Genomic DNA, 23427 nt, shown 5'->3' with positions numbered 1-23427 from the left:
GTGGAGCAAGACGAGGCTACATCAGTTGAAGAAGCAGTATTGTCCCTCTACCGGAAAAAGCTGAAGAATCTTTTCTTCTTTTTCATGGACTTTTCCACGAGCGCCTTTTTGTCCAGGATGAGGGTTCTCAACTCATCGATGGTTTCTGTGTTTTGCCTCTCAAGTTTCTTGCATGTTTGTTCCACCTGTTCTAATGTTGCTTGTGTTTCTTCAAGCTTTTCTTTGAGGTCTTTGGATGTTGCCTCCTGTGTCAGCTTTGCCTTCTGCAGGTCTGCATTTCTCACTTGATCTTCTTTGTGCAGGCCTTCTAGCTGCTCATTTCTTTTCTGGATATCGCGGAGCGTACACTGCAGGTCCTCATGCGTTTTGTCTTGTTTTTGCTTTTGGGCCTGCATTTCTGTGTTTTCCCGCTTCAAGTTGTTGAATTCCAACAATATCCCCTTAATGAGCTCTGAGTTGTTTTTCGCCATGTGATCAATCTTTTTCTGCATGTGTGAGCATCGTTTTTCTAGTGTTTCCTTTTCTCCCTCCAGCTCACTTGTTTTGACCTTCAGTTCATCACAGAATCCTTGCAACTTTTGATTTTTACTCTCAAAGTCCTTGATAATGCACTTTTCTTCTGTCAGTCTTTCTTTCTGTTGCTCTTTCTCTTGAAGGAGGTCTTTATTTTGGACCAATGTTTGTTCCAACTCTGCCTTCACCATTCCGTACTTTTCCTGCATGCCTTGGAGTTCGCGCTGCAGGTCTTTTTGCTTTGTGTCCTGTTGTTCCTTCTGTTGGAGGACTTCTTTATTTTTTTCTTCAGCTTCATCAAGCTTTCTTTGGAGCAGGTGATTCATTTGGTCCATGTATTGCAGATCCCACTCCATTTTATCAATCGTCGCTTTCCTGCCTTGAAGCTGCTCGGACATATCTTTAACTTCAGCGCTCTTTTTCTTGTTTTCTTTGATGAGGGATACAATCTGCTCTCTGGCTTGAGCAAACTTGATCCCCCAGCCCTCATTAATAATGTTGATGTCGGGCTGGCGCTGTAGTGTTTCTTCCAGGTGTTTGTTTTGTGCTTCCATCTGTAAGCACTTCTTCTCCAGGTGACGTTTTTCTTCTTCAATTTGTCGAATTTTGTTCTGGAGATGGTTGTTTTCATTCCTACTCTCCTGTAATGCCCTTTGGATGGATAAGAGGCCATTTGGAGAAATTGGCCGGCCGCGCGTGGAAGTAGAGGCGGCGAAATCTTTTTGTCTCGGTTGCCGTAATCTTGGATACATGTTGGCGTTTGTATCCGATGACTCTGAGAGGTTTCCAAAATTTTCTGTAGTGAACGTTTGAAGGCTGCAAACACAAAGGCTGCGAAGAAACGAACTGAAAATTGCCGTTTCTCACCCCTATTTATAGAAAAACTTCAAAGGATCCTTGTGACATCCTTGTGACATCCTTGTGACATCATCACTCCTAAGACAATCAGATTGTCACATGACATTTTGGAATGTGGAATGGGGATATGTTTTTTTTTTAAACAGTTTTCAAATGTAACTTAATATTTAAGTGTTTCTTACTTGACCCGCTTAGTCGATTAAAAAGTTCATTGCCACGAACACCCCTAATGTTATATAACAGACCACAGAAAAACACAGTTTTTTTCTACGTGACAGAGTTATAATAAATGTTGTTTTGTTTTTTTTTAATTATCCTACTTTTTCTAAAAGGGAACATTATTTAAAGAATATGTATTTAATTAAAAACTCTGTAGTCATCTAAAGGATATACCAAGAAGGGTGAGCTTCCTGCTTGAAAAGGAAATGACCAAAATAAATGTATTTCTCTGCAATTACAAACTCTGTGTAAACAGTCTTGGTGTCAAAATAAAGCTAACACTGGTGAGATGTCATCAGAGCTGTAAATATTACTGCAGATGTTACTATGTCAAAGTTACTGTGACTCAAACATAGAAAAAATGATTTTTTATTTCCCTCACCTAATTTTTAAAAGTATTTTATAGCATATAACACCTTTGAAAATATGCTTTGGTTCACATTTAACTCCAGAAAATCATAAATCAAAATATGGATATTACCTGTCCACAGATTCATGGTGCAGTAACTGCTCTTTTAACTGTCTGGTGTCTTTGCTTTGTTTGGTGTTTGTAGACATGGTTTACATGAGTTTTTAGCTGAGATTCAGAGGTTTCTGTGGACACTACTCATGTCAGCACTTGTATTTCTGACCTCGTGTTATAATCGATTAAACGTGGTCTCCTCCCTTTTGCCCCCATTTTTGATGTTGTGGGTGCAAATGATCAGGCGTGACATTCTCATAATAAATCAGATAAAATACTGCAAAGAATTAATCCTGCGTTTGTGTGATTGAAATGTGTGTGCAGTGACACTGTTTTAAAGATTTGGCCTAAATAATTCTGGAGTGAATGAGGCTAAACATGACACCATATCACCTGTGACACTCACACACGCACGTATGACTTTGCCAGTTTCAGCTGAAACAATTTCAGTGTTTCAAACCATGTTCCAGAGTTTTTAGTTCACCGTTCATGAGGTTTCAAGAAGAAAATGAAAGACAGATCTGAATGTTTGAAAGTGTTTTGGAAAAACTCTGTAAAGATTAGATGAACAATACTCAAAGGATAAATTCAACTGTTTTATTTTGTTAGATAAGTTGAAAAACAGTTAAACAAGCAAGTAAATAAAGAAACAAGGTAAAACGAAGTAAGAGCAAAAAGTTAACAAGTAAATAACGAAACAAGGTTAAATGAGGTAAGTTCAAAAAAGTTAACAAGTAAATAACGAAACAAGGTTAAATGAGGTAAGTTCAAAAAGTTAACAAGTAAATAACGAAACAAGGTTAAATGAGGTAAGAGCAAAAAGTTAACAAGTAAATAACGAAACAAGGTTAAATGAGGTAAGTTCAAAAAGTTAACAAGTAAATAAAGAAACAAGGTAGAGGAGAGAAAACCCCAACAATCCCCTCTGAGCAAGCACTAGGCGACAGTGGGGAGGAAAAACTGCCTTTAAACGGGCAGAAACCTCCGGCAGAACCAGGCTCAGGAGGGGGCAGTCAACTGCCGGGACTGGTTGGGGGGTGAACAGAGGTGGAGCAAGACGAGGCTACATCAGTTGAAGAAGCAGTATTGTCCCTCTACCGGAAAAAGCTGAAGAATCTTTTCTTCTTTTTCATGGACTTTTCCACGAGCGCCTTTTTGTCCAGGATGAGGGTTCTCAACTCATCGATGGTTTCTGTGTTTTGCCTCTCAAGTTTCTTGCATGTTTGTTCCACCTGTTCTAATGTTGCTTGTGTTTCTTCAAGCTTTTCTTTGAGGTCTTTGGATGTTGCCTCCTGTGTCAGCTTTGCCTTCTGCAGGTCTGCATTTCTCACTTGATCTTCTTTGTGCAGGCCTTCTAGCTGCTCATTTCTTTTCTGGATATCGCGGAGCGTACACTGCAGGTCCTCATGCGTTTTGTCTTGTTTTTGCTTTTGGGCCTGCATTTCTGTGTTTTCCCGCTTCAAGTTGTTGAATTCCAACAATATCCCCTTAATGAGCTCTGAGTTGTTTTTCGCCATGTGATCAATCTTTTTCTGCATGTGTGAGCATCGTTTTTCTAGTGTTTCCTTTTCTCCCTCCAGCTCACTTGTTTTGACCTTCAGTTCATCACAGAATCCTTGCAACTTTTGATTTTTACTCTCAAAGTCCTTGATAATGCACTTTTCTTCTGTCAGTCTTTCTTTCTGTTGCTCTTTCTCTTGAAGGAGGTCTTTATTTTGGACCAATGTTTGTTCCAACTCTGCCTTCACCATTCCGTACTTTTCCTGCATGCCTTGGAGTTCGCGCTGCAGGTCTTTTTGCTTTGTGTCCTGTTGTTCCTTCTGTTGGAGGACTTCTTTATTTTTTTCTTCAGCTTCATCAAGCTTTCTTTGGAGCAGGTGATTCATTTGGTCCATGTATTGCAGATCCCACTCCATTTTATCAATCGTCGCTTTCCTGCCTTGAAGCTGCTCGGACATTTCTTTAACTTCAGCGCTCTTTTTCTTGTTTTCTTTGATGAGGGATACAATCTGCTCTCTGGCTTGAGCAAACTTGATCCCCCAGCCCTCATTAATAATGTTGATGTCGGGCTGGCGCTGTAGTGTTTCTTCCAGGTGTTTGTTTTGTGCTTCCATCTGTAAGCACTTCTTCTCCAGGTGACGTTTTTCTTCTTCAATTTGTCGAATTTTGTTCTGGAGATGGTTGTTTTCATTCCTACTCTCCTGTAATGCCCTTTGGATGGATAAGAGGCCATTTGGAGAAATTGGCCGGCCACGCGTGGAAGGAGAGGCGGCGAAATCTTTTTGTCTCGGTTGCCGTAATCTTGGATACATGTTGGCGTTTGTATCCGATGACTCTGAGAGGTTTCCAAAATTTTCTGTAGTGAACGTTTGAAGGCTGCAAACACAAAGGCTGCGAAGAAACGAACTGAAAATTGCCGTTTCTCACCCCTATTTATAGAAAAACTTCAAAGGATCCTTGTGACATCCTTGTGACATCATCACTCCTAAGACAATCAGATTGTCACATGACATTTTGGAATGTGGAATGGGGATGTTTTTTTTTAAACAGTTTTCAAATGTAACTTAATATTTAAGTGTTTCTTACTTGACCCGCTTAGTCGATTAAAAAGTTCATTGCCACGAACACCCCTAATGTTATATAACAGACCACAGAAAAAAGACAGGTTTTTTTCTACGTGACAGAGCTATAATAAATGTTTTTGTTTTTTTTAATTATCCTACTTTTTCTAAAAGGGAACATTATTTAAAGAATATGTATTTAATTAAAAACTCTGTATTCATCTAAAGTGTATACCAAGAAGGGTGAGCTTCCTGCTTGAAAAGGAAATGACCAAAATAAATGTATTTCTCTGCAATTACAAACTCTGTGTAAATAGTCTTGGTGTCAAAATAAAGCTAACACTGGTGAGATGTCATCAGAGCTGTAAATATTACTGCAGATGTTACTGTGTCAAAGTTACTGTGACTCAAACATAGAAAAAAATGATTTTTTATTTCCCTCACCTAATTTTTAAAAGTATTTTATAGCATATAACACGTTTGAAAATATGCTTTGGTTCCCATTTAACTCCAGAAAATCATAAATCAAAATATGGATATTACCCGTCCACAGATTCATGGTGACATAACTGCTCTTTTAAACAGAATCGAAAATGGAATCGGAATCGTGAAAATCTTATCAATACCCATCCCTATGCTTCACTGCAGAACTGAAAAATAACTCACATTTTGTATGACTATTATTTCATCCTAATGTTTCTTCTTGGTGCATCATTGCCAAAAACTGTTGTTGTTTCAAGCATTATCTTGTATATCTATTCAGCACCACTTCAGAGCCTTCCCAATGGAGAACTTTATAACTTTATTACCTATACCAGTACAGTCCCACTAACCAATGTACTTCCCTGCAGGAGAGACAGCTCTTTTTTGTTGTTGCCAAAGCGACTGTGACACTCCAGTTTTACCTGGTAAAGACTTTGGTCTCCTAGATAGAGATTCTCTCCAGCGCTGGGAGCTGAGTTGGCTGGCTGCAGGCTGTGCAATGGGAGTGATTACACAGGACAGACTGAACAAAGCTCCGACCTAGAAACAGAAATACAGCAGATTGGCATACACACAGTCCCCAACCAACGTCATTTATGATCGATATATATGATTAATCATGAACATTCTGAATTTGTGATCTTGGAAGAGCTTTAATGTAATGAACAGGCTTCTTTGGTTAGGCGGATCTTTCTGTAGCAGACTTTTGTACATGTAAGAGCACAGCTAAGTTACTCGTACCTTTCCACACAGTGATCGCAGCTGGTTCAACAAAAGTTTAGCTTTCACAGACATCCCAGAAAGGCATCTGTTTGTCATTTGTGAAGGAACAGCACAATATTGAGGCACAAAAGTTATAAAACCACCTTTCAAAGACAGAAAAAGTCTTAAAACAATGAAATAATGGGGGGGGGGGGGGAAGCTATTTTGTTATCAACAATTTTAAAAATGTATATTAATAGCCATGACTGTTTTGGTTTCTGACAGCCAAGCTGTTTGTGTGTGACACATACTAAAATCTTACCTAATCCTGCAGCTGTTTCATTTGAGCAGGTGATGGAAGCAAAAGTTATGATATTCTATTTTTATTTTTAAGCATTCATACAAACACACAGATACAGACACTTTAAAATAAGGATACAGTTCAAACTGGGCGCTGGAGATCAGGAAGCTTGGCAGGTCTGACAGATTAACCAGCTGAACCAAATCTAAAACTGGCGCATAGTAATGAAAGACCTGCAAATGAATCAAGAAAAGAAACAGAAAAGACAACATGATTAAAATAGATCATATTTTTCACAGCGTACAGCCTTCAACTCCATTTAAATCAGCGATGTCAAACTCATTTTACACTGTGGGCCACATACAGCCCACTCTGATGTGAAGTGGGCGAGACCAGTGAAATTACACGATAAACATATAGAAAAGCGACTGGTAGATCATTGCGGACACAGAAATGTCTGTCATGTAATTATAAATTTAAAGTATAAAGTTTTCTTTAATTCACAAAAAATGTCCTTGTACTTTGGTGTAATATGACTGGAAATGGGGTGGAGGTCTTTATCAATGGGGAAAGCACCAAAATCTATGAAAATACAGTTAAAAGATCAAAATCTGTCAACTCCTTTAAATTTTCCAACGCTGTCCAGTCGTTGCCAGGCCAATTACGGCACCCGGGCCTTATGTTTGACACCTCTGGTTTAACCCATCACATATCCCTCATATAAAAAAAATAATCCTTAAACAAAATTCCCCAAGATTATCATAAACATTAAAAACAACACTAACACCTGACTACTGCCGTTGTTCTATCAATGCCATATTTTGCTAGAAGTGAGGAGGGGCCTCGATACACCTTTAGGTTTTGTCATGATTTAATGTGCAAAGACTGACATTGAACACAATTCTGACGCGACATCTCTTGTTTATAAACCCTGATTGAATTTCACTGGAATTGGCAGTCTCATAATTTATTGAATGTCAAACTTTTTTAAGTCTAATCTACATGAAGATTTAAATGATCTTGGGTCAAAATTAGAGCTTAAGAAAGCTGGAAACATTTATAAATCCCTTGTTCAGTTCAGTGAAGCCTCTGACTAACGCAGTGACCTGAAGAGAGATTATTAAGACCTCCAATATTCAACTGTCCTCATTATGTTCACTTGAAAGCACACTTTGTAAGAGTTTAAGACTGCACGCTTCAGCAGTCATAATATGACATTGAACATCATTCGTATAAATCTGATTTTGTCTGACTGAGCTCTATTGTTCATTAGACAGCTCTGCTCTGAGCTATAACAGGTTTTCTGTGAAGGCACAGACTCCTTCACTGCCTAACAATGACTAATCATATATTTAGCAACAATTTAGACAAAACATAGAGATAAAATCGCTGTGACTGAACCCACAACTTTATCAGACATATGGGAAACTGATTCATGCAAATTCTCAGCTAGGTGCTGCTAAATGTAATGATGTAGCTTTTTCCGCTCTTCAGGGAAAACAAGCAGTGCTGTTGAGAAAGGAAGACGCTATCCAACCCACAACTTCTCAACAGCTTCGGAGAAAAACGCCTCATCGGAAGCTTGAGAATATTCAGTCCTTTAAACAAAGACTAGATATGGGCATACCTAGTAGAACCCCCGTGTGTTTGACTTTGTGGTTGGGTGACTGACTTCTAACATTAGATTTTTTTTCCATAAAATATCACTCACCCACTCACTGTATTCACATCAGTAACCACTTTTTTGTATATTCTAACACCCGTGCATAAAGACTGTCAACAAGCAGTTCAAAAGTGGTGGGAGGAGGAAGTATAAGGTTGTTTCCTGACATACGCTGACATGGCATAAACACCTCTTGGATATAAATAAATCTCTCACATGTTCCTGCTGGTTCAATAAGTTCAACAACAAACAAATATATATCAAATCAGTAAAATAAGATGAAGAGGTAACAAAAAGCAAAATGTCTACTGTAAAACTTTAGTACATTAGCCCTCAACAAGTGTTCCTGCTTGTTTGTTACTGGCAAAAACTCAAAGGAGGTCTCCACCACTTACCAACCAACTTCCACTGCAGGATAAGCTGTGTGGGAGCGAACAAAGTCTAAAGGTCTGAATGTTTGAATGCTTTAAAACCCCAAAGACAATGCAATGTGAAGCCCTTTCCCTGTCTTGACAAACAGGGTTGATGCTCTCTTTAAAACGTCACTTAAAGAGATTAAAAGTTGTTATTTTAATATGCTGTAGGGCAGACGGAAATGCCTGAGAAAATTCACTAATAGCATTTTTCCTGATATACAGTACAGCTCTCTGGATGATACACTTACAGAATAGAAATGGTTTTGGTGCATTTACTTCCATGTTGTTTGAAATGAGTGAAATAGATTTGCAATTACTTAGATTATTGGTGCTCTCTACCCAGATGCATCCAGAATATACAGCAGGCAAAAAGTCTACCTTTTAGTCTATGATAACGGTAATATTACATTTTGTTCAACAATATTTTTAAAGTTAATGATAATTGCAAAAATGTTCCACTAAGAGGACTCCCTTTCCATTCAACGACACTTTAAGCGTGTCTTTTTTGACTGTTAATTCAAATGTGTTTTTAATGTTATAGTTTCAGTTACATGAGGGCTGGTATCAAGAAAATGAAAAGTCAATTCTGTGGCCTCTCCCTTCACTGTGTGCTAGTAATTATAATGTCACTTACTCCTGACAGTGAGGAGGTCTAACTAATAGTTTCTGTCTGAACCTAGTTTAGTGTGTGTTTGTCTGAGTACAAGTCGCTGCACAGTCATTTATCCCAGCAGTGTGGAGATGTGATAGTTTTGCTGTCCTCAGAGCTGTTTTTTTTAATTGTGTGCCAAAACAATCACTGCCATCTGCTTCTCTGTATAAAGATCTGATGAAACCCACACACATTCACTCTCATTCTCCATAGACGCATAAATGAGCAGCATGCACAGACAAACTCTCAAACTCTGCTTAAACTGAACAATAAGCGAACACAACAACACACATAGTATCTGGTGCCAAACACAAACTCACATAGCAGACAGTGGTTACAGATATTATACATGTATAACACAGAACATGTATTGTAATATTATAATGTTAAGACTCATTAAAACAAGACTATTTTTCTTTAATGAGTAGATCAGAAAACTTTGAAACTGTCTTTACTGCTAATCAAATGAATGTTAAAGGTACTCCGATTGTGTAAGTATAGACATTATCAGCTAATCGATGAGTTTTCATTATTGCATGTATTAATCTACATAAGAAAACTCACAACAAAGCTTTACAATGTAATATAATACCATCATGTTTAGTACAGAATACACTGTCTGTAAATGTGGTTCTTTAAACTATAGACAACAAGTAGCAGAACACACACTTGGCCAAAGCCACAACCTCAGATTCTAAATGTTAGTGAAAGTTCATCACATTACAGTTCTGCTCTTAGAGATAAATAAAACTCTAAAAGGCACAACTGGTGTTGGTGGCCGATGCACTGGCACAAATCCCCTGTAAATACAAGTTGTATAACACATCATTCCCAGGTCTCAGTAGATCTTAATAGGGTATGAGCCTTAGTGACTTTATTCACCATATCAATTTAAAGGCAAATGGCTGAGTAAGAACCAGGAATAAGAAATAATAAAACCATCATAGATATAAACCACTGAGAATACTGCCACTTTCTGTGATTGCCATTATTATAGTAAGAACTAGAGTTGGACATTCCTTTATGACCAAAGGGTTTTGGGACTAATATTCTCCTCAACTCGATAACATGTTAGCTTTTATCTTATATGCCATGAAAATGACACTGAAAGCTGAGTTCCTAGAGTAATTAACCAGATGAGCTATTAAATATTACATATACATCCAGAAAATCTTTAGACATGTTTTATGTTTTCATCCCACAAGGCCCGGCTGTTTGTAAGTGAAACATCAGAAATGCTTTTATTTCTTCAGTATTCTCTTGTGATGAAGTAGATGACAGTTCTTGGCATACGGGTTCCAGTTCAGATCAGTTTATGTGCAATACTGGACTCCAAAGTACTTTTTTGGTATAAGTAGGAAGCTTCAAACACACCTGTTCTTACCACGAAATCGGGTAGATTAATGTAACTATGATAAATTGTTGTTTTCTAAACTCGTCTGAGAGGTTTAGTAGATTCATCTGTGGTATCAATTTGTTAATCCAAGATAACTCTGTTTTCAAGTTATTGCATTCAAAAGAATTTCGGAAAACTTGTCGGCCAAGATTTTTTGTAGACATACAGTTAGGTCCATATATATTTGGACACTGACAAGTTTTTACCTCTTTATTGAAACCTATTCCATTTATGGACATGGACATAATGCGTAGACTCTCAGTGTTTATTTGAGGGTATCCACATTACAAATGGATGAAGGGATTAGTTCCTTAAGATGTGCCACCCTCTCTTTACAAGAGACCAAATGAAATTGGACAGTTGACTCAAAGGCTATTTCATGGGCAGATGTGGGCAATTCCTTCATTATGTCATTATCAATTAATCAGATAAAATGCCGGGCGTTGATTTGAGGTGTGGTGGAAGGCTTTGCTGTGAACAGACAACATGCAGTAGAAGGAGCAGGTGAAACAAGCCATCCGTAAACTGCACAAACAGAGTGAACAACACTTTCCAGGAGGTAGGCGTGCCCATATCCTAGTCTAGCATAAAGAGAAGACTGCATAAAAGTAAATATAGAGGTTTCATTGCAAGTTGCAAGCCACTCATAAGCCTCAAGAATAGAAACGCTAGATTGGACATTGCTAAAAGAAAAAACATCTAAAAATGCCGTCACAGTTCTGGAAAAAAATTCTTGGACAGACAAAACCAAGATCAACCTCTACCAGAAAATTATAAAATTACAACATTAGAAAAATGTTTTTGATATCCACATATTTATGGACCGAACTGTACCTATGGTATCAATTTGAACCTCCTATGCCGCTTCGTTCTCAAGTTATTGCATTTACAAGATTTTCAGAAAAATTGCTCTTTGACTACGACTTTGTCCTTGAGGTCGGGGTCACTGAGAATCAAACTCATCCGTGATATTTGGCTGATACACAGTATGGCACAGGCTGGCACGAATTTTATTAGCTTCACAAATATGGTCATAACCAAGACTACCTACCTAAATTAAAAAGGTATACTACACTGGATTCCACATTAAATAAACATGTATATATTTATTTGAAAAAAGTTACTCCTATCAACATCCCCTATAATCATCCCTTCTGCTGATATCCTACTCTCTGCCTGCATTTTCCTCTTTTCTTATTATTTTGCAGAGTTTCTGACAAGTCTGCAACCTTTGGCCGGTGAGTGTGCAGCCCCCCAGCTATTTAAAGCAGGATCACAGTGGGTCTTTCCAAGCAGACCAGCAATGTCTAAACCAAATGGCAATCCATTAGATAGTTCTGGAGATTTTTACCATCACAGTGTGCTGCGTGCTGCGTGAGGCTAAAAAATGCCAAAAGATTCCCAGTTTTATTTTCTATCTATTATATACGACTGTATATGAAAAACAAGTCTAAGCTTTTTGTCATTTGTGATAACAGTGAGCTGGAAGCAGACGTTGTATATAGCCTGCAGTTTATACATGTGGCTTATTAATATTTACTGATAGCATATTAATAAAATTAAGAGTTCTGTAAACACTGCGTTAAATATATTGTCAGAGAACACAAACATGATATTTATGTGAATACCAGTTTAAAGTTTTGGCATGAACTCATATCTGTCATGTACAATCAACAGTTCTGACACACAGACATTAACTGAGGCTAGACTCAGAGTGGATGGAGACATCGAGATGAGCTGACAGCTCAGTAACAGCTTCTCAGTTCCGGAGAGTGAGTGCCGAGTGATATAACTCCATTAAAAATACTCTACAAATTATATATTAAAAAAATCAGACTGCAAAGCAGGAAAAAGATTTCCCATGGAAGAAGCCTTCACCACTGGCCTGCCTCAATGAGATAATAAATCTTTATTTCTGTGTCATTTTCTGGTGGCAAGGTCATACGTACATAAAAGGTTGGCAATAATTTGGCTTATAAAATACATTTGATTTATCTGACTGATGGATCATCTGTCACAGGTTGCACAGTGTGAATAAAGGTCAACCAGGACGTGACGCTTCTCATTTGGAAATAGACAGTGGGGGATTCGTTCTACTGGACGGCTTGAAAGCAAGACTGGCTCTACAGTAATACAAACTGGGCTATTATCTGCTCTGCCAAAACTTTACCCTGAAGTTTGCACAAACACACACAGAGAGTAGTCTTTTCTCAAGCTGCATTACAATTCTCAATATAAGACGTTCTCACTGACAAAGTTTGGATCAAGTGCACACCCTACAGCACTCTGGTGGAAGACTGCTGCTGTGAGCAGCTGCTCGCAAGCTGGGCACTAAATCTTTGTTGGAGGACACAACAAGGACTAATTTGACTTTCTGGAAAACAAAGTCAGAGAAAATAGTTAACTGATTACTGAGCTGGCTGTCAAAAACTTGAGCACCAAAGGACAGCCTTGTTTTGATTAACTGTGAAATGCTTCCAAAGTTTGGTTTGAGGTCATCTCAAGTTCAATTCAACAAAAGGTCCAATGAAACTTAGGAGTCAGAGCTCACCTCAGACTGCAGTTTGTGGTCAGTGGTCATGTGTGGAGCTTCCAAAAGACCAGACTCTGATATCTGATGCAGAGAAAAACCATCAAAGCGGAGTTCTGACACACACTGAGGAGAAAAATAATACATGACACAGTCAGTGTATATGCAGTTAGAAACATTTGTACAACCTACAACAGAGAAATGCAAACTGTTTGACATCAGTGCATTTTAACAAATGCTACAGCTTCAGTGTTTGTCTGAATAATATCTCAAAAATAACTCGGCATAGCTGTGCCCTTTGGAGTTACGTGTACACAAACACATATAGAGACATCATAACTGTATCAAATGGGAGTAAAATGGTGTTGGCTGCTCTCAGAGAAGGGTTTATTCTTTTGGGAATTTTCCTTTGTTTGGCTTCTCCAAACCTTGAAGCTTTTACTGAGTGTCTCTAGAACTCACTCGTTCAGAGGGCAGCAACTCAGAAAAGGTCACTTTAGTGAAGGAGACGCTGCGAGCCTGCCTTAGAGCACCATACTTGGAGCACATTGGTTGATAATCTAACATACGGTGTCTATACACTTTACTGTTAGGGTCACAGACTGTACACAAAAGATAGTCAAAGCTTCCCAGTCTTAAAAGTGAGGACAATGCAGGAGTGCCCCAAACCTGCACTCTTTCTAAGTCCTCTGGTTTCAATTTAAAAATTTAAAAATAAAAATTTGAAAGTCTGGGTGTATAAAAGGTTATGGGACTTCCAGTCCATTACACAGTCCTAGAGATTGTTCTGTGATCGCCTCAGCAAAGTTATTCATTTAATTGTTTATTCCATGACAGTTTGGCCAGTGGCTCCTGGAGGGTGCTGTATGATTCTGGATGAAATCAGTTGGTGCCCCAAAAAAAAAATGTCCTTGAGATTGCAAATGTCCTTGGTTTCCCACAGGAAATAGAGAACAGTCACCTCTAAACTGAAAGCTGTGCCTTACCACTACCACCGACAAGTTTCGAAAGGCAGAGTTTCGAATGCAAATGATGAATGACCATGGCAATGGTAGCAATGAAAGCAAACACAAGGAGGTTTTCAGTGCAGAACCTAATACATCTTTACAACTGGTTTTCATCTAGCAACTGTCATCATCCTCCAGCAACCACTCGCACTCATAAACCAGTCAGGTCATTCATATTTTTTCCATAGCAATCGGTGGCTGTCAGGGGGTCGCCAATGGGTCCCTTGGCCCATGTGACTGAAGCCTTGGTAACGTCTTTCTTTTATAAAGTGAACAAGATAATGTTCCCTTTACGAAAGATGACCCCCAGTAGAGTTAACAAGGCTGATAAAGTAGCTTCTTCAGGGCAAGCCTGCGTTGTGCTCCTCAGATTCTCAGATCTGCCTCTTACTTGTCACATGCAGTTTGAAAATACCAAGATGGTGACAGCAAAATCGCTCAGCTCAACTTCACTGAACCATGGTCGATGGCCCAGTGTCCGTGTCCAGCTTTTACATACAGTCTATAGTAGAGGCTCTAGATGAGAGATGTCATTTTATAAAGGTTATATAAACCATTTTCAATTTTGTTTTTTCTGTTTTTAATATTTTCACTTAAAGATTAGAAGCAGAGTTTTCCCAACATTAAGGTCCAAACTGAAAAACATACAGTAATGAAAAAAAATAGAAACTAAAGAAAATACAGTTTAGTTCTTAAAAATATTTCCTATCTCAGAAATATCAGACTTGTGCCTGTCACCAACACTGCACCTTCATTTTATAATATTAAAAAAACAAAACAAAAAATCCCACACATACTAAAACACAAAGACACTACTTTGAGCCGTTTCAAGAAAGACAAGATCTATATTTTCAGCCGATCAGTGTTTAAAATCATAAAATAAGACCTGAAAGTCTCACCCAGATTTCTAAAAAAAAAAAAAAAAAAAAAAACCAAACAAAAAAAACACCATCAGTACGAGACATGCAAGGAAACCTCACAGTGAAACAGATTGCTGATTCTCCCCAGAGGGCCATGAAAGAACAGCACAAAATTGGCAAATTCGGTCCAGAGAAAAGAAAACTACTGCACCTGCCAGAGTTTTCACTTAAAGACAAAAAAAAACAAGTGTGCCTGAAGTAATCTCCAGAGTAGGAACAGAAAAAAAAAATGCTGTCACATCACCTCAGCCTGGTTACTTTGACGCCAAAACAGTTACTTTGTAGGAAAGCAGGAAATGCATGGAAACAAGCAAATATAAGGACACCTAAACACCACATCCACATGACTGTGAAACCCTAGTTTCAGAATTAGCATCAATGCGATGCTACAATAACCTTCACTCTTTAAAATGCTATTCATGAGATTATTGGCCCAAACTGGAGGAACCTGTTCTATTTCACAAAAGCACTGCAGAGTTGTTCAAATTGATGTTGAAGTTCTTCCCCATCGAATCTCAGTCTGCTTTCTTTCTAATGGCCAGCTAGTCGCTTCTTTATACACTTTATATCACTCAATTTATGACCTCCATAAACACTTTGCTGATGTGTTTATGGTCTCAGCTGCTACTTTCAAGTCTTTCTGAAACAACATGATGTTCAGTTAAATGACAGGTGCAGTTAAAAAGTCAAAAGGATCATAAAGTAAGGTGTGCATTATGGTGGGCCTACCTCGTGAGTAGCAAGTGGCTACTGTATGAGCATGACAAGGAGAAGGGAAAACTGTCAAGAATATGACAGCCAAAAGAAATTTGACAAACTGCACCATAAAGCTATAATTTATGTTTATTGATTCATTATTTCCAGCAATCTTCTTTAACACTTGGCTTCAATAAGCTTCATGCCCCAGTAAAATAAAAAAAATAAAAAATAAAAAACTTGATAGGAGGGGGGTTTAATGGGTCAAAGTGGGCCAAGCTGGGCTGAACTGATACCAGCTAGTTCAGCTCTGCCAGGTCAATGCCAGTAGGACGGTGCCTTTTCCCATGACCCTTTAATGACCTCCAGTAATTTTCCAGATTCATTCAGCATGATGTGAGGCAGAGATGTTTTGCATTTGTGCAGAGCAGGGATAGTGGATGTATTGGACAAAGGATGCTGGAGATGGAGCTGTCCAGCAGAAAGAAAAGACGAAGCCCTCAGTGGAGGTTCATGGATGTTGTGAAGGAGGACATGCAGAGGTTTGATGTGACAGAGGAGGATGTGTTCGTAATAAAAAGCCCAGGACAAGCAAGCTGGAAAGTTCAAAAGGACACGGCTTTTTCTCTGGCCCACAACAGTATTTGTCCAGAAATTGCAAACACAGACACACAAAGTCTCACATACACAGTGGTTAAAACAAAAGATGTTCATTCCCTCAACAGCCTGTACCTACCAAACAGCTTTTTTCCCTTCATTGCTCCTTTGAAACCACCAATTACACCCACATTGCTAGGTTTGGAACAATTACATCCAAGCAAGTGTATACAGACACAAGACTTCACAGTCCTCTCTTTGGTAAGCAAAACAGCATCCACAGACACACTTTCCTAGAGGTCTCCGCTTTCCTGTAACTGACAAACAGCTGAGGTTTACAGCATCCACAGAATCTTTATTAAAATCCTCCGTCTCAATAGTAAGTTGGCCCTTTTGGCCCACCACAGTTATAAAGACCTGCTATGCAGCTGCTGCTGCAGTAAAAATTACAAAGTTTTTTGTTTTTTTTCTTTGGGGAGTTTTTAACCAAAAACTTGTATTACTGGGGAGTTTATGAAATATGTGATGTAAATTAAAGTTAAAATTTTTGCTCATATCCATTTCCGTCTCAAACTTTGACCACCAAGCGAGAATTGTGACCAATTTTTTTGGAGCTGTGTTTTGTTAAATAGCTTCAGCAGTTTCACTTTTCCAAATTCTGACTGTGGTGAGGCAGTGTCCTGCAATTTCAAGAAGTTGATAATAACAGCAATTTGATATTTATTCAGTGATTGGATAGATCTCCGACTCCGTTTCTTCAGTTCTTTTGTTTAAAATATTCAGCTCATTCACACAACTGTCCTGTGCACATCTGAGTACATCACTAGTCTGAAAATGTGCACCATCTCCAGAAGTTACCCCAGCAACCCTTACCTTCTTCTCTCTGATAAGCAGGCTTCCCCTCCATATTTCTTTGGAGTCAATACAGCTGTCCAAGTCAGCCAGCTTGACCAAAGCGGCGCTGATGGAGGACGCCATTTTCTGCCATCTGAATGAAGAAAACAAGAATCGCTTGATGAGCCCGAGTAACTTTTATTCTCTGTTAGACAGCAATATTCAAGCCCATGTGTCAGGTTTTCTTATTGCCTACAACAGTTCTGCAAATGTTAATCGTACATTCACGTTATACCAATAAGCCTGTCACATTTAAGATGTCTAGTTCTTATCAGGTAGGTGGTGTTTTGATGCCTGATGTTGTGGGGTGAAAAAGGTCATTCTGGCATCTCCTGAGATTATCTGTCTTCATGTTGCCAAAGTTAATTTGTTGTTTTCATCATTAAGAGTGCTTCTGCAGAAATGTTCATCCATGTGTATCCATCCATTACTTCAAGTCAGCACCTTCTCTTATTTATCCATCTAACTCCCCCTAGTGGTGAGCTAGGAGGATTTCATTAATAATGGGTTTGTGTACATTCCCAGTCATCCAAGTCATGGTTGTCTAAAGAGCTTAAAAATGAAGGGAAAAAATGGACTTCTTTAAGTCACTGGAAACCCTCTCATGCATACTCATCGACTCCCATCACCCACTGAAACACAAACTTGGGTTGAACAGGACCCTACACCACACCCTACCAACGTTCCCTCTAAGGCACAGATGGAAAGAGAAGGAAGACACACGTAAATAAAGCTCTTAAAACATGTGGTTGTCCCAACTGGGCCTTCATCAAATTACCAAAGATACACAGGAAAGAAGATCAGACATCAACTAGGGAGAAAGGCGATGACTGATGGAACAACATTGTCATCCCTTATGTACCAAGTTTATTAGAGGAAACAGGAGAATGTTCTCCAACCCCAGCATCTCAGTGCACTTCAGTCCCAGCCACACTTAGACAAAACCTGGTTCATCCCAAGGAAAAAACTCAGACACTGAGTGTCTGAGTGCACGCTGTGCTGTGCAATGAGGAGCACTCAGACCTCTACATTAGAAAACCAAAACAGCCACTCCACAAACACATGGCACAACACAGGAGAGTCACCTCGACGGTACATCTGCAGCTAAAAGATGAATGTCACTCTTTGAATGATGCCAATGTTCACATACTGGACCGGGAAGACCAATGGTTTTGGAGGAGTGAAAGAGGCCATCAGCTGTCTGCCACCTACAATCCACTCACACCTCACTTTAGGTGACCTCAACAAGTCACATGATAAGATGGGCCATGTACTCACACTGATTTCACCTTTAACCCCAAGTAATGATAATGACCTACACCTTTTGTCACACCTTGGCTCGTGGAATGACACACATAATCAACAGTGGTCCCAACGACCTCCTTCTAAGGGGAAAGCCCATACTAGGGATTAAGGCTACATCCACACTAATGTGTTTTTGTTTGAAAACGCATCGTTTTCTCTCCGTTTTGGCCTCCCGTCCACACTGAGACGGCGAATTTCTTCCCCGAAGGAAAACGCTCTCAAAAACAAATACATTTGAAGATGGTGCTTTCGCGTTGCAGTGTGGACAGCGAAAACGGAGACTTTCGAAAACGATGACACATTTTAGTCAGTCATGTGACAAATTAAACTAAGATAGTGGAGGGCATTATACAGCAGTTGTTTTGTTTGCTCTCAATTTTGACAGCCCTATTAAAGATTAATATCAGTTTGTACATGCTTTCTTCAAATTCTTTAATTCTCACTTGCTTTTGCAACTTTGTACTTTTGTGTTACTCGCAGCAACAACTCCACCTCATTGTTAGTCCATTTAAAAAACTCGGTGCTTTTCCTCGACATTTTGCCGACACGTTTCAACGAGCCGGAAAGTAAATAAACGGCAGACAGAAATTAGGCAGGCCGAATCATCTTGCGTTTCACGCATGCGCAGTACTGGAACGTAAGCGTTTTCAGCCGTTTCAATGTGGACCCACAACTCTGTGAAAACGACTGAAAACGCTAGTGTGGACACGGAGCGTTTTCAGACAAAAACGCCGTTTTCAAATCTATCCGGTCTAGTGTGGCTGTAGCCTAAATCCCTGGGACTCTCCACCTTTTGTTTTTAGAACTGAAGAAGCCTCTTGGATGAGAGGTGAAACTTTTCTTTTTTTCAAGCTCTTAAGTTCACAAATAGCACTATTTGAAAAGTTTCCTACAGTAAAAACAAGGCTCCTTTCAAAGTTACAAAATAAAATCTAAGAATTAAAGGACATTACAAAAAAGCCCATTTTTCATAGGTTGCATTGCTGTTAAAGAGTTTAAGTGAAGGCCTATTTGGCATTCTTCAGTAAGAGGGAATGTGCAGGGCTGGGTATCGTCACTGATTTCTAGAATCGATTCGATTCCGATTCACAAGGTCCCGAAAGGATTCGATTCAATTCGATTTGTATCTGGGAAATTTTGCCTCAGACAGTCAGAAATATTATAATTCAGATCAGTACATTTACATATTTTTGTATCTATAAAAAGGAAGCTGACACTCGCAAGACTTTATCAAAGGTGTGAGCATCACAGAAGATGCCTTTGTGTGTAGGAGCTGAAGATAAAACACAGAAAAACATGAAGGTGATTTTCCTGGCCTGGGATTTTATAAAAATATTCTGCAGTAGATCAAAAACGAAAGAAAACCATTAATCAACATATGAACATTGCCTCTGAAGTTACAGCGGTTTGATTAGAGACACGGCTAAGCGTTTTGCATTTTGCATAATTTTAAAAAGTTTAAATTTGTTCAGAAGTCTATTGAACAGCAGAAATTAGGTTTTCTTTTCAGAAGTAAAAGGAAAAAAAAAACAAAAAAAAAAACAACAACAACAGCGGCCGACAGCGCTGTAAACAACGGTAGACTTGTGACAGAGAGAGAGAGAGAGAGAGAGAGAGAGAGAGAGAGAGAGCTGTGCATGAAGTGTGATTTTATCGTGTTGGAAGCAAAACAGCAAAAGTCAGAGGGAATCCATGACAATGTTTATGTGAAGCGTAGTTTGGATCTTCTTTTGCTGCTGGTTCGGTCAATATTGTTTGGAGAGAGATCAAACTAACAGCTTTAGAAAAGGGCGTAAACACAAAGCGCGGACCTGCCGAAACATCAGAATCAGCGAGCTGTTGGCTTTCAGCCCCGACCGGGTGAGAAAGACGACATCTCACTGATTCTGATCCGTCAGCGGCTCCGCGCTTTATGTTTACATTTATGTGCAGAATCCGTGTACCTGCTCTCATTCATTGTTTTAGCTGTTTGGTGGTTGTTGAAATTTTGTGAGGTTTAATCGATAAATCGATTATCAAAACCCACCCCTAATAGAGTGTAATGCATGGGTATTTTTCATCTTCTCACCCAGGTGTGTGCTGTGTGATGACACTGATCTTTGCAGCATGCCAGGAGGACATGTGTTTGACGGCTCCCAGCAGAGGCAGGAGGTCTTTAACAGGAGGGGACTGCTCAGCAGAGCCCAGCACCAGAACATCCAGCAAGGCTTTACCTGATTGAAAAACATAGGAAACAAAAGGACACAGTGTTTCCTTCTTTTATTTATTAATTTTTTCTTTCCATCCATCCATCTCTTGGTAGGACGTATCAAGGCAAGTCGTGAGCTTTTAAAAAGTAGGCAGAATCGCTTGTTATCAAAACCAAATTACAAGAATTGTAGTGACTCTGGCTCCTCAGGGTAACTAAAGTTAGAGGGTAACTGTTTCTGAACTCCTGCGGAGACTGTGTGCCAAAAAACCTTCTCTTAAAAAAAACAAACAAAAAAGAAAACACTTCACGAGGGAGATTTGCAAAGAAGTCAGAGCATTGGTGAACACAGATTTATGCAGTACAGCAGGCAACCTTTTCCACAAGGTTGCAGCAGGCAGATTTTCAGAATCTAACTGCTTAAAATTCGACAGCACTCTTTTAAGAAGAAGTTTTAATTCCTTGATTTGGCTAAGACACAATCGCCCCATGAGAAATTATTTTGTGCAGCAAACTTCTTGTTCTTTTTTCCCATCAGTAAAACAAGCCAATCTTCGTTTTTTTTTCTTAATGCAGAATGGAAGAAACTGAAGTGGCGAACTGCGCCCTAAAGGTAATCATCGAAGTCACCTGAGAAGTGCTGTGTGGAAGCATTGTGGATTAAAAATCCTCAAACTAGATTTTTTTTTTTTTTTTTTTTTAGTAAAAGCCTTATAAGATCCAAGTTAACAGCTTCAAAACTGCGAGCAAATTATATAAAAATTATAAGGCGGAAGATATATAAGTATAGAAAGTAACCAATGTTAACTGGATAACAGTACCTGGAGGTGGAAGCTTGTCTGACAGCACATGCAGTCCCTCTGCAGCCTCCTCCATCAGCCTGTTAAAAGTTGAGAACAGATGAGCTGACATGTCACTGTCACGCAGATTCTTGAATGGATAGATGGAGCAAATCCCTGTTACGGACAATAACTGCAGACATTATCATTATTATCATCTCACTCTGTCAGTGTCAGCTCATCAGCCTTTTGGTCCGGTGCCTCCTGGTTCTTCAGAGAACCCAAACAAGCTTCCAAAGAAGTGGGTTTCTCCTCCTCACCGTCACATCTGTGAAGGCTCAACTCTTCCCATTTAGAGGTGCAAAACTGCCAAACAAGAGACAATTACTAAACTAAATCCAGAATTCTTTATTCACAACTTAACAGTTTGAAAGGTAAAATTCTGCATTGTTTCCTTGTCAAATGTGTGTCAATGTGGTTAAGTATGAAGCATAAAGTGCTTTTGCAGTTTTAATAAAGGCATTCTGTACCAATTCCTAACTTGCCATTGCAAAGATGAATAAAACTGTTGTAAAGCTGATATTGTATTTAATAAGTAAGAAGTAAGAAAGGAAATGACACAATAGCTACGTTGGTGCAGACTTTGACAACTTGTGACAATTTAAAGCATCACACATAAAAAAGCTGTATATACAGGCACCATATCTATGCTCTTGAATCTTCCAAGTGTCTCACCTGTGCACCTCCGTGACAAGCCTGAACAGCAACGTACCACCTCCGAGCTGACGGGCTGCCACTGAGAGAACAAGCTGGGAAAACATGCAGTGAGAAAGATGTAAGGAAGGGAAATAACTTGGTCTGTCTTAACACTGATACAACACTAAAGTATATACAGCTGTAAAACACTAAGTACAACGCACGATTCAATAACTTGTAGAACCACTTTTAATAGCAATAACTTCATCTTTTCTCACATGGTTGTTGAGAAATTTTGTACCACTCTTATTTACAATGTTGCTTCAGTTCACTGATTTTTCATGCACAGCTCTCTTAAGTTTTTGCCACAGGATTTCTGCCAGGCTGAGGTCTGAACTTTGATTGGGCCACTGCAACATCTTGATTCTTTTCTTTTTCAACCATTCTGAGGAAGCAGATTTGATGCTGTGCCTGGGATCATTGTCCTGTTGCATTAGCCAATTTGAGCCAAACTTCAGCTGTCAGATAGATGGATTCACATTTGACTCTAGAATACTTTGCTATACAGAAGCTCTGACAATGCAACAGTGTCTTACAAAAACTGTTTGCTTTGTATATGTTTTATTTTGCAAACTACTACTTCTTATCTTATTTTTGCCTCATGTATTCGTAAATAGGTTTAAACGGTGTTCCTTTATGACTGATTTGATGACCAATTTAGCATCTGGCCAAGAAATGACCACTGAAAATTGAACATTTACAGTGATGCTGATTAGTGATTAATGTGCAGTATCTAGAACCAATAGATAGAGCAACTATCTAAGTTATCTATCTGTTACTGTACCTGGAAACACAGAAACCTTCTCTGACTCCTGAGTGGAGATGTCCACGAGTCTGCCATATATCTGCTTTAGTGGCTCCAAACCTGCGATCAGTGAAAACTGAGCTGTCAGGATTCATTACAAGCAGATTTCTGATTTATTTAAGACTGAAAAGAACAACAAGTAGCAAATTTGTTAAAAGCTGCTAGCATAGTTCACTCTTCAAATTCTTTGACCGGATAACCATCGTGATTACAAACAAAATGTGAAACACAAACGTATACGAACAAAGGTTAACAAAGTCAGGACGATATTAAGAGCTCAGCCAGACGAAGTTTACAGTTACAAAGCTAACACGGGCTAAGTCTGCACACTTTTAAGGTACTGGCAGAGGAAGTATTACATGTTTCCAAGTTAAATGAAAACTTACATTTAAAACCATCCGGCGACTTGTCATCAGTTCGGCAAAAAGATATAACTAAAACATACCGGTCCATCTCCAGTAAATATTAGTAAATATAGGATTGCTGTTTGTTTATTGGGCTCTTTCGGTTAATAGAAAAACACTCGCGTCAAATTTCCCACCAGTTCATCTTCTTCTGCGCAAACTAACATGCACTGTTAGCACTCAAAAGGCTCTTCACCGCCATCTATTGGACTGAGACGGAACTACATCATTTGTATTAAAGCCGTTCTAGGTAAATTAATAATATTTAATGCGGTTCAGCGACAAATAAATGTGCGAATAAATTACACATGAATCAGTT

At 39.0% G+C, this 23427-nt stretch overlaps 1 protein-coding gene across 1 annotated transcript in view; it reads right to left on the bottom strand.

Annotated features, from left to right (window-relative positions):
- mtbp (MDM2 binding protein) overlaps positions 1-23258 on the bottom strand; it is a 42208-nt gene extending 18950 nt beyond the window's left edge. The window contains exons 1-11 of the mRNA XM_085422270.1: positions 23091-23258; positions 22684-22764; positions 21879-21952; positions 21367-21509; positions 21186-21244; positions 20245-20389; positions 16851-16965; positions 12779-12883; positions 6239-6333; positions 5839-5905; positions 5520-5637 (exon numbers count right to left, since the gene is read on the bottom strand). Of these exons, the coding sequence (XP_085278396.1) occupies positions 5520-5637; positions 5839-5905; positions 6239-6333; positions 12779-12883; positions 16851-16965; positions 20245-20389; positions 21186-21244; positions 21367-21509; positions 21879-21952; positions 22684-22764; positions 23091-23157 (1069 nt within the window). The 5' untranslated portion in view covers positions 23158-23258. The remainder of the gene's footprint in view (positions 1-5519; positions 5638-5838; positions 5906-6238; positions 6334-12778; positions 12884-16850; positions 16966-20244; positions 20390-21185; positions 21245-21366; positions 21510-21878; positions 21953-22683; positions 22765-23090) is intronic.
- Between the last annotated feature and the right edge of the window lie 169 nt (positions 23259-23427).

The sequence above is a fragment of the Rhamphochromis longiceps genome, linkage group LG11 (assembly GCF_057381845.1).
Source record: "Rhamphochromis longiceps isolate RC_006_pf linkage group LG11, R_longiceps_female_GT1.1, whole genome shotgun sequence".
Classification (NCBI taxonomy): Eukaryota; Metazoa; Chordata; class Actinopteri; order Cichliformes; family Cichlidae; genus Rhamphochromis; species Rhamphochromis longiceps.
The sequence above is the reverse complement of the archived record's forward strand: the minus strand, read 5'-3'. Positions and strand labels throughout refer to the sequence as shown.